The sequence below is a fragment of the Trachurus trachurus genome, assembly GCF_905171665.1.
Source record: "Trachurus trachurus genome assembly, chromosome: 9".
NCBI lineage: Eukaryota > Metazoa > Chordata > Actinopteri > Carangiformes > Carangidae > Trachurus > Trachurus trachurus.
The window spans coordinates 25413423-25429605 of NC_139895.1; the positions used below are offsets into that span (position 1 = coordinate 25413423).

Here is a 16183-nt window from a genome sequence, read left to right on the forward strand (position 1 = left end):
CTTTGAACTTCAAAGAATGCTCACAACAATTAAAAGCAACATAGCAGGGGATGCAAAAAAAAACAAAAAAAAAACAGATTACAAAAGAACATTTGTCTCATTATCTTAATGCATATTGCATGTGATGGTACTGTGGGAGTGAATAAGAGGTGAACTTTAGGGTGGTGTATGTTTTGGATGATGACGGAGTTGGAGGACGACAGAACTTCATACATAAACCTTGCAATTAAAACCTAAAAGTAGCTTTTCCCAACACATGCTCCATAAGTATATGCAAGATAACAACAGACAATAGAGGTCAACAGTTTATCTGCAGTCACATCCCATTCACACCAGTCGTGCATCAGCAAGTGTAAAAACAGTTGTCAATTCTCCACTGCACATATTTGACAGGATTGCAGCCTCCACCATAACTAGGCCTCCAATATTCAAAGCTTGCCATTTCATCCTTCCATTATGTTATTTTTTGGTGTGAAGGACATGTTTTTTAGCTGCAGATTTAGTCTCACACCTCTGTTCAGGTTCACAACTGATTCAGGCTCTTGCTTTGAACCATCAGAAAAATCACTGTCCATTTCAGACTTAGAGAATTTAACTGGAGTTATGTGACATGTTTGACCTAAAACTCAACCCGTACCACAACTAAGCTGACAAGTAGATGATTAGGGTGAAATCCATTGTTATCACCTGCTCCAGCCGACCATGACCTTTAAAGTGCTTGTAAACCTTCCTCATTCTAATCTGACAGAGGCCTGGACCACAAGATACACCACTACTCAAGCCATTCTGCAGTATTGGCATTTAAGATGTTTAAAAGAATGTTACAATGCAGTTTGTCCAGTTTGTAATTGACAGAATGTGTAAGAGCTCCATAGCCTCTCTCACAAACAAATGTTACTGTGTAAAAGGCTGTCGCAGTTTACCATGACCATTGTGTTTGGAAGAGAGCTGGGATCCATAAGAGACAATTAGACAATTAGAGACACTTTTGTAACTCCTCTAATAAGTGTGAATTAAAACAGCCATTGTAATGGATAGAGAAGGCTAACATTACAATATTTTGAAGCCTATAAATGCATTTTTAAAAGAATCTAATGAGCGGTAAATGTTAATTTGGGCAACTTGATGTTCTTTGGACCTACAGTCTCTTTCTTACTTTTGGGCAGTAAAACAGGCAGTAAATATTTGCTGTGTCACAGCGGGACTGCCTGTGGTTACAAATCAAGCCTTGGCATTCAACTGGGACAAAGGTTTTTTGTTTTTTATTTTGGCAGCCTATTTAAGATCCAAACACATTCTTCTTCTTTGGTCTAATATCACCTCTCTTCTACAGCAGTGCTGTCACCATTACCAACTAAAAAAAATATCTTCATGGGGGAACTATATTTGAATGCCAAAAATATACTCAGCCCATATGAATATAATGAAGCAATTTAGCAGGATTAATATGTAATAAAGGCCGAGGTGCCGTGTTTGCTCTCTAAACAATCGGCAACATTTGCAACCTGTGATGCAGCTTGTAATGTCATGTTACAAAAAACAGTCAGGACAGAACATCCAACTAGACGCTGTAGCTAAAGTGGAAGTTGCTGAATATGGATGGCTTGAGGGTAGCTTCAAAAAAAGTATGCCAGTAGAAAGAGCTGTGTATTACCTCTCCGAGAGCTTCATAGCGTTTCTGGTTCCAGCGGTGGAGATCCTCTCTGGCATTAAACACAAAAGGCTCCCCTGTTTTTATATGTCTGAGCTGGCCATCTATATGAGAACCATGGAAAGAAAAAACACATATGTTATATGATTTTTGTATGAGTGGATGTGTGTGTGTGTGTGTGTGTGTGTGTGTGTGTGTGTGTGTGTGTGTGTGTGTGTGTGTGTGTGTGTGTGTGTGTGTGTGTGTGTGTGTGTGTGTGTGTGTGTGTGTGTGTGTGTGTGTGTGTGTGTGTGTGTGAGTGTGAGAGAGGGAGAGAGAGAGAGGGAGAGAGAGGCAGGTAAAGTTATGCATGTTGAGCAAGACACTTCTTCAGACAGGACATACAAAAATAGCAGTATCTGCCAAAATTAAACAACTAAGCTTCACTACTTAGGTCTTTATTGGGTTTTTTATTATTCTTTCGCTCTCTTCTCATCTGCTTCTTTTTTTTTTACCATCCCTCCCTCCAAAACTCCCATCTGGCAGGTGCAAGGCCTGTGGATGCAGCAGCGTTCTTCCAGTCACGACTCCAACGGCCTTCTGGGTAGTCTGGCAGGCCAGGACTAGACAGCTGGTATGGCAAAAATTCTCTCCCCCTCTTTTCATCCATCTAAAAGTCTCTCCCCTTCCTCTTTAACTGTGTCCATCTCTTTCTCCCTCTTCTTCCTTGCACACTCTGGCAACAGGCCACAGGTCTGTCCCTACTGTTCCCACCTGAAATCCCCTTGTGGAAAAACTAAAGGAGGTGAAGAAAAGGTCCTCAGTGTGTGTGTGTCTGTGTGTGTGAGAAAGAGAGAGAGCACGAGGGAGAAAGGTGGACTGGCACACATTGGCCATGACGACAACTGCTCCTTGCAACTGCTGGGCATCAGCCAGTCACCCTAACCAGCGTAGCTTGCATACACCCCGACACAAAGACAACACATCAGCAAATGCAGCCAGAAGGACCAGGTGTGGACATACAGTAAGTGTCAGTAGATGTCTGTAATTTTTTTTGCAAACAGGCCAAACTGCCATTACAAGATAGTAGACAGTAATTGACTGAGAAAAACTAAAGCTCTCTGGGATAATGTTTAAGTGATTTATTATAATTCAGCGAAACCAAAGGAGTTTTTAACGCAGGCAGGTTTTATTTCATATAAAACAGTCATAAGACAGGAAAGTGCTGCTCGGATGGTACTCCTTTTTTTCTTAATAAACAATTACCCTTGTGTGTCTGTGGAACCAGTACGTTTATACCTTAAGCTATGAGGCCCATCGATCCTGCAGTTGACACTACAACACAATAAAACACTAAACAGTGCTAAATTTAATTTTGACCTTTATGACTGCAGCATTTGTAAGAGCTAAACCACTGAAAAGTACACATACTTAACCCAAATAGCCAGGGGGCTCTCATACTTTCTCAATTATTGCACCATGTGAGAAAACCCATCCAAGATATAAATAAATATAATTTCTTTGCAAGATAACAGAATGCATAAGCATTTTTTCATCTTCTTCTAAATTGCCACCATTTTCACCCTTCTATCAATGTGATAAATCTTACATTGCTTACGCACTGCGTATTACAGCACTTGCTTTCATGGTTTGCTGTTAGACAACATGTAATCCTGAATATAGGTTTGTCATTGTGTCGCATTAAAAAACAGCCTTGTGCCTGAGAGGTAGAGCAGGAGACGAGTGAGAAGTTAGGATAAAGCAGTAGAGCAAAAAGTACCTTGAAGAAAATCAATTATGCATTCGTGGAGGGGTGAGGATCTAAACACTACTGCCTAAGAGAAGGAAGAGAGGAGCTATAATGAAATCCTACTGTAGGAAAAGGGTGTGTGTGTGTGAGTATGTGTGTGTGTGTGTGCATGTGTGTGCATGTGTGAAGGAGGGAGAAGAAGAAGAGGAAGAAGTGTGTGGTGTGTGTGTGTGTGTGTGTGTGTGTGTGTGTGTGTGTGTGTGTGTGTGTGTGTGTGTGTGTGTGTGTGTGTGTGTGTGTGTGTGTGTGTGTGTGTGTGTGTGTGTGTGTGTGTGTGTGTGTGTGTGTGTGTGTGTGTGTATGGGCTCCATTGCCTCCCCTAACACACCCTCTCAGAGGAATAACGTTTTCTCAAGTTTTCTCCTCTTTTTCTGTCATAATTAGCATTCTGTTCTCAATTTGGCCGCTTAATTAGGTGTACATAACCTTGGATTTCCAGTAATGGAAAACCGGAGGGCTAGCGAGATGAAGCCATCATCTTCAGTGATTAAGATACCTGCAAACTATTGTACACAGCCTCGTCTGTATTCACATCATTACATGGTCAAATTAACATTTTTGTTCCACCTGTCTCAGGCAAAGGTAGCCTGGGTGTAGCTATAGAAATGCCTGCAAGTCAGAGTGACTGTGAGCCGACATACTAGAGACACTGCCTGAGGGCCACCGATGCTTTAATAGAAATACTATCCTTCAAAAACAGACCCAAGTGGAAATTGGCAAGACATACAGATGGGCATGGGTGTGTATATCCAGCTATGTGTGGGTGGGTGGGTGGGTGGGTGGGTTAGCTGTGTTTTAGTTTGGGCTTTAGAGCAGGGAATGGGCAGAAACAGACAGATACAGAGACGGAGGAGAAAAGGGAAGAGAGGAGATAAAAGGGTGAGGCAACCGAGAGTCTCTGAGAGTGTTTCTCCCTCTATGGGAGAATGAGCTGGGAACTTGAGGGTGGGGTAGAGGGGGGTGGTGGGTGTTGGCAAAGTGGTGGGTGGGGGGTGAGTCTGCATGTCTCTGTTCTTAGGCACAGCGAGGTTATGCAAATGCTCCGTCAGGCAGAGGGCAAGGCTGAGTAGGTTACTGACGGGCCGTAGAGTACACAACATGTCCCCCACTCAGCCAGCCAGACAGCCAGCAGAGACACTGACAGAGAACAGAGGGGGTGAGAGAGGGAGAGAAAGAGACTACAGGGGAATACTAAGAGCCAAAACCACCACCTTTCCCAGCTCTTCCTCCTTCCCTCCACCTGGTTTGATTAAAGCTAGCCAAGAGAATCCTAAAGAGAATTTTAGATCATCTGGACCCAAACCACTCAGGGTTCAGCTCAGCTCCTTGCTGTCACTGCTCACTGACACACAGACACACCTGTAACTTCCTCGCCAATGGAGACAGTTTTAGGTAATTAATTCAAAAACACTGACATACTATTGATATTGTCTCTCCAGTTTTTAAATTACTATGGGAATTTTGTTTATATATGTCAGCTTCAAAGTAGCTTTCATGAAATAGCTTTAGCAAATCCTGTGAAAGTGTCCAACTAGACACTTCAGTTCCCAACCTAGGGGTCGTGACCTGTCCAGTGGTGACACAAATCAATCTGAGGGAAGAGGATTAATGGAGGGATAATACTATACAGAAATTATACTTATTTTTGACTGATCCTTGCCTTTTTGGAATAGTTTATACATGGGGTAGTCTCCTTGGTACTTGAAACTAACACGTATCAAGGGAAAATCAATCTTCAGAGGTTGTGACAAGGCGTAAGTAGAGGCTGCTTCATTTTACGGAGTCACCAACCAAAGTATGTTTTCTCTGGTTTGTATCCAGACCTAACATGGGTTTGGCTCAAATCCAAGAATGTTACCTTCAGTTTACCTGGGCTGAAGAAATTCACCTCAACTGTCAGTGTTGTTGGTTTATGCTTTAAAGACTAAATGATGAACTTACGTTCATTGAAGGCATACTCAAACTCCTCCAGTGTCTTGGGGAAAGTGAAAGGGGGTTCATCTTTCTTCATCAGTTCATCTAGGTCTATTCTTGACAGCAAATCTGAGGATAAAGAGAGAGGGAGGATAAAAGGTAAGAAATTATTAATGACAACAGTCATAAAGCTCCCTTTCTTAAAAGAATGTCAAAAACGTATTAGCACTTATCTCAATCACAACACCATACAATTTTAAGATTCAGCAAAATTTACAATATTAACACTTGATAATGTCTCTCCATTTGGTTAAATTAAAGGGGGTTATAGGCAAATGCGTCCCTACTCCAACTAAAAGCTCCTCATCCTCAAGTGGTATAGTAGATATAAAAGAGGATATTCACATCACACATTTGACATTTTTCTCCGAAGTTGAACTAGACAGAAACTGCAGGGAGAAATTAGCACATGTTGGTGTGCAAAAAGTGTGGGCAAATATATTTGACTCAAGGTTAAGTGGGACATTTCCTGCTATGTGTTCTTGGGGATAGCTAAACGTTTAATTACGAGTAAGCAAGTAAAGCTTTTAATTAATGAGACAAAAGTAAAAAATATATCTTAAGTGGAATGGCACTCAGTGGCCAAGGCCAAACATTCATTACTTGTTTTTTGTTCACAAGTATATCTCTTTATTCATTTATTATCTTTAACCATTGGGCAAGACAGCTGTATGGTTTTATTACCTGTTGTATGACATGATAAAGCCAGCATTACACAATTTATACAGCTATGAATTATCTTACTGCTCTGTAGCAGCTAGGCTACATTGCTATTGTGTCATTAGCCAATCAATATCAGTACTTTTTGCATAATCCTTCTGACAAATTAACCTGACAGGGATTGAGGTAATCAGATCAATGAGAACACCATCAATTCTAAAGACATATTTTCACACCCATGCGTAAAAGGGGTTAGGCCTACACATTTCCTTAAAACCTGTGCTATTCACAGGCCAAGATAGGAAAACACACTAACAAGGGTCATCTAGATAAGAGAAACACATGTGGCGTCTTGAAAGTGGAAGCTGCAAAATATACAATCAGTAATCAAACTATAAAAAGGGAAATAGGCAACAAGTTAAAAGTTAGAGTCACCACTGCCATTTAGCTGGATACGTAAGCTATGATATCAGCTGTGGATTGGTTTTACATTCACATCTCTCCTGTTTCACTACCATCGTTCTCTCCTGTCCTCTGACTTAAGTGCACTAACTGTATTCTTTCATCTTCACAATAGGATTTTTATTTCACCTTTGAGTGCAGTAGTTTTCTCTCTGTCCTCCTGGCCAGCAACCTGGGCCATGGCGATCCACAGTATGTACAGGGTTGGTGTGGCAGCACAAAGATGAGAGAGCATGAGTCCTGGGCGCCAGGAGATCACTGAAGTGCATCCTGAAATTAAAAAAAGGGAAAACTAAGAACTAGAAAGGAGCATTGCCAGAACACATGCTGTATCATATCATACTTTAACATGCTTATTTCTGTCTGAGGCTGAATCCGCTCTCAAAGCTTGTTGCACCTGTGAGGTGGCAAGAAGCCAAAACATTAAATCCTGCTGTTGAATCCAGCTCTGCTGCTCAGGCTGGAAGTCTCTAGCTGTGTGAGGAAAACGGGGGAGTGAAACACTGCAATAACACACTGCGTGAACAGCTAACGACAACTGTTGCTACCTAACATGAAACCAAAGTGCAGCAGCAGCAGCAGCGGCCGTGTGTCCGCTCAACTTTGTACACGTGCAGCAACTGAGTTAATTATGCAAACGCAGCGAAGTTCTAGCTTCTTTCCAGCCGGGCTGCAGACACAGACAGCACAGACACCTTCACACGCACAGCTACCTCACACTGCTCCGTCATGCTCTCAGCAGCAGTAAACATCTGTTTATTGTTTCGTGCTCTTCAAAACAACTCCCGGAATGTGTGCTGTCGCTCTACGTGGAGCTACTGCGAGCACGTACAGTAGGACAACATTCGTGCTTTTTATTTCACACTCGTTTCTCTATCGGCTCGGAGAGGAACAGCTGTTTACAGTAGATGCATGCAGGCTTTTTGCTCGACTCACGCACCATCAGTACATTTGCGACTGTCCAGTTGCTGCTGCTTCCTTGAAATTTCTAAAACAGGAAGGACTCTGAGCAGAGCTGAGCTCTGTGAGCGTGAAGCTTCCGGGTTACCGGGGCAACGGACTGGAAGGGATATTTAAAGACACAGTAGCGCAGTAGCTGCTGTAGCTCATCCAGATGTTTTCTCTTGTGTGAAATCTCTACCACCTGATCACCCGACAGGGGTTGCAGTGCAACTTGCACTAGTAATGTACTTGAACTGTATAAATATGAGATACCTTGTATATGAAGATTTTACATGTAAAACACATGTTGCTCACATGTTGACATATTCTATAAGGAATGAGGCTTTTACCCAATTTTGTATATTTTGTTTACTGAAGTGACATTTGAATGCTCAACTTTAACTTGAATTGTCGTGATTTTTAATTAAAAAATGAGTTTCACTCATCTTAATATGTATAAATATCATTATACCTGATAATCTGATTATCCAATCCTATATTAGCCTATTTTCCCTGCCATGTTTTTGCAGAATCCCCCCAAAAGTTATATCAGTTATTCTATACATGCTTACGTTGGATGATTTAAGGAAAAACAAATATTAAAATTACTATTAAAGCAGAAGTAAGCGATCCGGTCGTTTTGGCTAACTTCTTGTCAGCCGATGGAGTTAGCAGTCCCCGCCCTCGTCCCTACGTCACCACATGCACGCGCATCCCTTGGCTGCACACACATAGAGGACCGCCCCTTTATGCCGTTCTCTCTCCTCATTGGATAAAGGTTATAGGATACAAGGAAAGTTTTCTCCTCAGCTTACAGCAGAGCAGAGTGACGGACAAACCCGTGTTTCGGACCAAACACTCTCTATAAGTGATTGCTGTCGGAAGATATAATTATTTAAGACTTATATTAACACAAATATTCTGCTTACTTCTGCTTTAATAAGTAATAAAGGCTAATACTTATACATGTTTGAGTTGTGTCAAAACTGAAGGTAGGCAGTAGGTTGTGCATGTGTGACTGGCTGTAATAAGATGCACCACATTTCAGACATTCAGTCAGTCATATATTATGATACTGTATAGCGAATAGTCACAAAGGTTTTTTCTCACCTGGGCCCATGTTGTTACTTGGAGACTTAACTTGCCAGTCATGGGAAATGGGGAAGAGGTCCAATATTCTTAATTGCTATAGGAGGATAGTGATTAGGTGAGGTTTGCAGGAGAACATAATGAGTGTCATGTGTCATAGAACTGGTATCACAACATACTTTTGACACCTACAGATAGGCTATGGGATAGTTTGGTTCATAATAACCCTTGCACTTCTCTCTTTCTAACATCAATAGCAGGCCTAATGAAACAAGAACTTTTCCATCAAGAAGTTTTCCATCTCAGATACAAGGTCATTGGTTTTCTCTCTGAAAAAGTGATTGTGGTGAAAGTGTTCAGGACTGTTCTCACAAAACTTTAAGAGTGACATGGATCAGACCATAATAAATAATTTAAAGAAAACAGACCTGCCAGAATGATACTGGCACTGTGTTACAGGTAACTCTCTAAAACCACCTGCCGCACCCTGTTCTCCTGTATCTGCAACTTTACTTCATGCCATGTGCTGTTGATTCACAGAAATAGCCTCCTGGTTAAACTTAAGCTGGATGCCCTACTTCTGGACGGCCTCTAGAAGTTGAAGCTGTCTCTCTGGGGAGCTGAGCTACCCTGTTTCCTCAAGCGGAGTGCTGGAGATGCTGCGAAGGGAGACCTAAATAAGAAACAGAAATGACATATTGTGGCATTGATATACACTGAGTGTGACAAGATAAAGGAGATGCTTTTTGCTCACATTGTATTCCTGAACACCTGTACACCTGAAAGCAGGGGTTTGGACATGGGTCACAGATTTGGTCAGATTTAAGCGACAAACTTGATTTGCTCAGATTTGACAAGTCAACCAGAGACTGGTCATTTCACTTAGACTTGACAGCAGAGACCTGAAGAATCTCACAAAACAGATATATCTTGTTTGGCCCAAAGCAGACAAGACATTCAGGCCACTGTGCAAACTTGTACCTCAATAGGACTTGATGAGCTTTTGAAGTAATTATTTTAAATTTATAGCAGACTTTTCAGGTTACTGTGTAATGAGAGCTCATGCTGATCCCCCACTGTATAAAGAGACATTTATAGGAAATAGATAAACTCCTGCTATGGAAGTGGGACTTGACATGGAAATGAAGAGAAATCAGGGTGCTCTATCTGAAAGATGGTCTTCCTGTAATGCTGCCTTGCTACATGCTGACACTCAATGGATGATCATACTAATAGATCTGTCATGTCATTTCTGCTGTTACGGACAATGTAGGTACTGTAATGCACTGAGGGTAATCAATTGAAAAAGAAATCAGAGGAGTCAAAATGCTGCAACTGTTTATCCTACAGAAATGTGTTACAATGAGCTCTGGGATTCTGAAAGTGTTTCTGTAGGGTTGGTAATCCCCAAATGAATAGAGTATAATAGAAAATTCAATTTATTCTTTGTGATGAATCATTCTTTGTAATGATTTGTTGTGACTTGTACTGTCAACTTTACTGACAGATGTCTTCTGAGCCAGTCACCTGTCTACAATTGAAATACAAACGGATAACCCTACAGGTACTTTCTCTAATGGGGAGGAAGAGTAAAAGAGGAGATCAAAGCATTTTCTTTTCACAGTAAACAGTTATCTTAGAAGAACAGTTTGACTGGCCAAATACTGTTTTTCTGCTACACCAAAACAAAAAACAGTTTGTGCTGTGTCAAATACAGTTGTTTTTTTCTTCTTCTTTTATTCCTAGGTAAAGGCAGAATTCAGCTGCTGGATGTTTTGTTGTTTTTGTATTGTTTTCTGATATGGCGATCAAACTCTTTCTGTTTATATTAGAAAAAGAACATCTCCCCCTGCAGAAGGAAATGTCCAATGTCTCTCAAAGGAATTGTGCAGCAGTAGCCTCTGTTAGCTAAATAACAGGTGTTGATCAAATTTGCTGTACTTTACTTGTTCAATTTTTTGAACATCATAGGGAAGAACATGATGTATTGTTCATAGTCCTGAAATATAAATCATTGACTCAAAATGATCATACAACAGAAGAAGAGAATTAGTATGAATATGATTTTATTTTCATGTTTAATTCTAAAACATTCCATCTCATAAATAACAAAAATATCTGGAAAAATATGAAGAATGGTCTTACACGTTACATATACGTTTTCTCAGTATTCAAAAACTGACTGATATTTAAGATTGTAGGGCAGATTTTTGGGACACTCTGTAATCATAACATATATCGTCTTGCTTGCCAAATGTTATTCTTGATGTCTGCATTCAGGAACCAGCAGCAAGTATGCTGACACCAATGTTGTTACATTCACTGTCTCAAAAAAAAAAAAAAAACTTCAACTACCTACAATGATCACACAATCCCATCTTGTCCCAGGCAAACAAATCCAGGTTCCCCATTTCCCCAGAACTGGTTTCTGAAGATGTGCTCCAAAAAGATGAAATGTGTCTGATGCAGCACAGAAAAGCACGGGGAGTTTGTGAGAGACATGTGCATAAAGAGGGAGACACCATCTCCCGCACTCTTTTTGTTGTTTTGGTTTTTCATCACCTCATTCATCTTTGTTTTCATACACACACATATGCAAACTCACTGTATGCATACATGCACAAACCCAGTTGCACCCACTCACCCACACACACACACACACACATGCACAACTACTTTGGTACAAGTGCATAAGTGCATATCACAAGCAAACATTTACAACATGATAAAAATTCAAACTGTGTGGACTTTTATTGGGCAGCATTTTTATCAGATGCTTCTTGTGTTTCCCCCTGGGTCTGCTCTGCTGGTGTCTCATCATCTGCAGAATGGTCCTGTGGCCCTGAACTGCAGCAGCAAACAAAATAGGCTTTCTGGAGTTCTTCTACCATCGTTTTCTCTCCGTCATCCAGCTCTGCATCCTCCTGCATCTCCCACCTGGGAAGCAAAGACAGCAAAGAGAGTGGGTGGAGGGTTTCAAATAGAACATCAGCTCTTTTAATGTGAACAAGCATTTGTGACCTAGTCTTAAATGAAAACATACATCCAGCAGTTGCTAGAAGGAAACCTATGTGTTCAGTACAGCACAAGTTATGCTGGTCTCAGGTTGTATAGAAATACAGAATCAGCAAACCAACAAAACACTGTTTATGTTTGTGTGGCCACACCTCCACAGAAAAAAAGAGAAGACCCCACAGCATGCAGCTCAGCTTGGTTTCAACAAAGAGTGAGGAGTAACCTGTTGTCCAAAATACATTCTCTTTCACACACTTGTCAGACAGAAACTCTTCAAGGCTCTATAAGCCACACTTTCACTCTAAAAGTTCTCATATGGGAGAATTCTTCTCTTTCTTCCTTCATGCTGTGTGGGTCAGTTTCACAGCAGTCTCTGCTGCTGTGATACTCTATCAGACTTAAAGAGAAAAAATAAAAAATAAAAGGGAATAGATGATTTTGGCTCTCTGTCTCTGTGTCTGTCTCTTGCCCTTTGTTACTGAGGCTAAAGGAACTGCAGAACCATCCCTGTATGGATGACTACATTTTATGCAGGACATTGTTACTTGTTGCTTTGTTTAATCGCTTCTACAGTATGTCTCTCCATCATATTTTTCAATTCTTCAAGCTATAGAGTGGATGGAGGGCTTCAATATGAAGACATCAAGGGGAGTCACGTTGTAATTCACTCTCAGTATTTCAGTGGAATCCCTTGACGAGTGACTGTGGTCAATCAAATCCATATGGAGAGCTGGGTGAAGGCTGTCTTTGAGCTGCCGCATCACACTCCCTCCAAAGGAGAATTATGTCTGTCTGACTGCAAATGATTGCATTTTCATTGCAATCTCTGCGTCTCCTTTTATCCTGCCCTCCCTCCCTTCCAATTCCTCACTGTAGCTTCAAATATCTACCATATAGTTGTGCTTTGTGCATGAGTGTGAGGCGTATGTGAGTGGGTGTGTGTGTGTGTGTGTGTGTGTGTGTGTGTGTGTGTGTGTGTGTGTGTGTGTGTGTGTGTGTGTGTGTGTGTGTGTGTGTGTGTGTGTGTGTGTGTGTGAGCAGAAAGATGGGGTAAAACACCAAATATATCACGCATGCGTTTCATGCATACTAAGAAGCAGGCCTCTCATTGCAGAGCACTTTGGTGAAGTTTCAGCCTCTGTCATAGAGTATATGCAGACAAATCAGACTTCTTCTTTCTCTGCTTCCCCAGCCCTGTCAGTGTAGTAATTATCATCTGTAAGGGGAAGATCTGTTTATGTAAATAGTGAACAGCTTTGACAAGGAGGTTTCTTCTCATGTGAGTGCATTCTCGCTCCATATGCAACTTTGGTGACTTTTCTTTTCCAGACTACTTTTTGCATCTTTCTGAATCTCAATCTTTGTATTTGTCAAAGAATGAGTATTCTCTAAAGGAAAGAACAAAGGGGGGGAGCGGATAAGCTGTTTCTGAAAAGTGCAGATGGCTACTGGATAGAAATACATTTCCCTGTATTATTTTTTCTGTGTCATAAAATTAAAATCAGTTCCACTAAATAAACACTATGGGACACAAATACCACTCACACAAACAAAACAATACAAATGTCACACAAGGAGCAAAACAAGACCAGAGAGGGAGAGAGGGAGAACTGAAAGCTAGAGGAATGGTGGCCAATAAAGGAGCGAGCAAGACAGGAAGCAAGACAGGAAGGTGCGCTAAAGGTTTTTCAATGTTTAATTTTCAAATAGGATTAAGCAGAATGACATTTAGCTGAAGGTTACAGGCTCAGCATTGTCTTAGCTGATATTGATATGCAGGAGGCGCCCTGCTTGTCACCGGGACAAACACTGTTGATGAATGAGAAGCCTTTCCCCAGGAAGGTGTTAAGTGCAAATTTGAAATGAGAGAGAGGTAGAGGTAGTGAGAGAGAGAGAGAGAGAGAGAGAGAGAGAGAGAGAGAGAGAGAGAGAGAGAGAGAGAAAGCGCACAGACAGAGATTGAATTACCACGATAGTTGCCATGTACGCTGTCACTAGATAATGTTGCCAAAAGTGTAAATTGTTCCGTAAAGTGTAGGTTGCATATTTGTCGAGATTGGTTGATCTTGTGCTGAAAATGAGCCAAAAAATACACAAGGTGCTTTGCTGTGTGTATCTGATTTCAACAACTACAACACAACAGTGCCTCTTAGAAATGCATAAGTAGGCTAAAGTTGACAATAACTTCACTGTATCCTCATTTCGGCAAGTTTTCCCCCGGAATTTACATCTTAATAAGGGGAGTCTTACCCTTTAATTCTTATGGGCTCTGCTCATTTCTCATGCATTAATACTGGAGCTGCTGACTTGGCTCTTCCTCTGAATACAGAATAGGACACACATATTAAGACTCATATATTTACAGGATTGATGCCACGGGAGATTGTCTCAGAGTGAGATGAAAAGGCTGGCTCAGATGTATTTCAATGTGAACATCAATGTAAGCTGTCCTAATCATGGGACTATGCAGGCACAAGACAGACAGCATCTATCGTGATTTTCAGCTGATAATGAGTAGTGATGTTCAACAAATTAAGAGCATAAGCCTCGCTCAGAGATCATCCGGCAATCAACTTACTTACTAAATCTTGCTCCAGAGGCAGCACGGATGAAACTTTGATGTTTGACTGAGTGACTGAATATAACAAAAGGATGTAAAGTGATAGTGAAAAAAATATACATCAACATCAAGAGGAGGGGGAGCTGAGCAACAAAATAAAACTGGCAGGGGCACAAGTATAGACTGTGCCAAACAAAGTGAGTGAGCAGAAAGACAAAGTGCTGGAAAGATCACAAGAGGCAGAAAGACAGTGGCCAGTGGTTTCCTCTGCAGCTGTCAGCAGGCTGAGTGGTTTCTCTCAGAGTGTTGGGTGTTTGTGCTGCGCTGGGTGCCCTGCCCGCTCTGCCACTGGGACCGCTGTTTGTTTAAAAGGCTTGCCTGTCAAACAGCGAGCGCCACCGGCAGCCAGACACTCAGCTAAATGACTCTGACAGCAGCCCTAATCAGAGGCTTCGCACATTGCCGCAGGGCCTGGAGGATCCATCATAACCCAAGCCTAAATATTTAAAGTGCTAAACTTTCCAAAGGTCAGGCCTTTCCATGCATGCCAGGGCGACATGTGTCAGAGAAGAAGGGAAAGAGGGACTGAACAAGACAGAGCACTAGAAAGAGAGAGACTGTGGTTAAATGCTCTCTATCATTTCCACCCTTGTGAGAACCACTTTCAGTTTTACACCTTTGGAATCAGGTTACTTGTAGTGAACAGACATCATTTTGAGTGGTCGTCTTGTCTTCACACATCTCATTTGAGGCTAGAACCCGGGATTAGAATGAAAGATGAGTTAAGAAAAGACTTTTATGTAAAGCAATTCACATCACAAAGTTGGGCTGCAGCTGACAAGACTGTCCCTTGCTAAGCGAGACACTCAGATCCACCCTAGGCCTCGGAAAAGGAAAGAAAAGAAAAGAAAAAACAATTTGAAAAGAAAAAAAGAAAAACTAAGACAGAGAGTGAGCAGCTTGCACAGTGGAAGCTGGACTGAGATGGATGAGTCTCACAGCTTCCTGACCAGAATAGGTTTTAGAAATTCAAGCAGCAACTTTTTTTTTTGCTGATGTCACAGTTCAGAGTTTAAGGCTCGGTGTTTGAAGGTGTTGTGAAAAGTTGAGGTTAAGTGGATGAACGCAGTCAGTGGAAGAATAGCCATACAAGTATGTGGATAATGTTTGAGGAAGCTCCCTGTAAGAGTGCAGCCATATTGCAGTCCATAGTCTCTAATTTCAAGCTCTTGCACTTGGCTTTCAGTTGTGTAGTTTCACAGACAACACAGCAGCGTGCAGGTGTCTGGGAAGCAGAGTGCATGGGAATAAATCATCACAGGAAAGAACACAGAGTACTTCTAAGAGGTGACAGAAAGTGTTTGGGGTTTTCGCTCAAGACCTGTCAGTAGTTGTAAGTAAAGCACATTAGGTGTTCAGCAAACAAAGTCACAGCCCGTGTTACACATCTGTCCAAACTTTATCTAAAGCTACTGTGTTCCTTGAAGTAAAGCCATGAAAAAGAGGAAAGAAAAAACAACAATGATATTAGTTGGGATGGATATTGTACATTAAAATCTAGTTCAGTCGGGATAACTGACAAGTTCACAATACAGGACAGGGGGGTGGTCATCCTTTCGATTCAATTACCATTGAGAAGCAAACATCCAATTCAATTTAGATATGTGCCTGTGCCAGGCCATGAGCCAGAGGGAGATCGTAACTGACAGCCATTGGACAGCCGGCTGGATTTGAATATTGACGAGACAGAGACTTGACAGAAAGGATTATGCTCTACCTTCTGACTTGCTAGCTGCTACACTGATCCATTCTATTGTCAGATCAACTCAGTGTCAGGTCTACAGTATGTCCACGTGGCACGGTGATGCCACTCAGTATTAGACCCTACCTGAGATCCATCTCAATCCAAACTGATGTCCACTCAAGAGCTACAAGACACACACTGAATCAACAAGGACAAAAATATGCAATATCAAAGCAAATCTGTTTCAAAGTAAACATGAGCTGGTAGCTTTATTCTGCAGCTGCTTTGTTTGATATC

General features: G+C 41.5%; 2 protein-coding genes across 4 annotated transcripts in view; both read right to left on the minus strand.

Moving 5' to 3' along the window:
* The window catches only part of arb2a (ARB2 cotranscriptional regulator A), a 146871-nt gene extending 139323 nt beyond the window's left edge, over positions 1–7548 (minus strand). The window contains exons 1-4 of one of the 3 annotated variants that reach the window (XM_083979524.1): positions 7477–7548; positions 6666–6806; positions 5382–5483; positions 1655–1755 (exon numbers count right to left, since the gene is read on the minus strand). In XM_083979524.1, the coding sequence (XP_083835650.1) occupies positions 1655–1755; positions 5382–5483; positions 6666–6771 (309 nt within the window). In that variant the 5' untranslated portion in view covers positions 6772–6806; positions 7477–7548. Of the gene's footprint in view, positions 1–1654; positions 1756–5381; positions 5484–6665; positions 6807–6933; positions 7020–7249; positions 7456–7476 lie in introns of those variants that run through there. The other 2 variants (XM_083979525.1, XM_083979526.1) reach the window with 2 other exon arrangements.
* A 3208-nt stretch (positions 7549–10756) lies between these two features.
* kiaa0825 (KIAA0825 ortholog) overlaps positions 10757–16183 on the minus strand; it is a 106210-nt gene continuing 100783 nt past the window's right edge. The window contains exon 23 of the mRNA XM_083978193.1: positions 10757–11504. Within this exon, the coding sequence (XP_083834319.1) occupies positions 11318–11504 (187 nt within the window). The 3' untranslated portion in view covers positions 10757–11317. The remainder of the gene's footprint in view (positions 11505–16183) is intronic.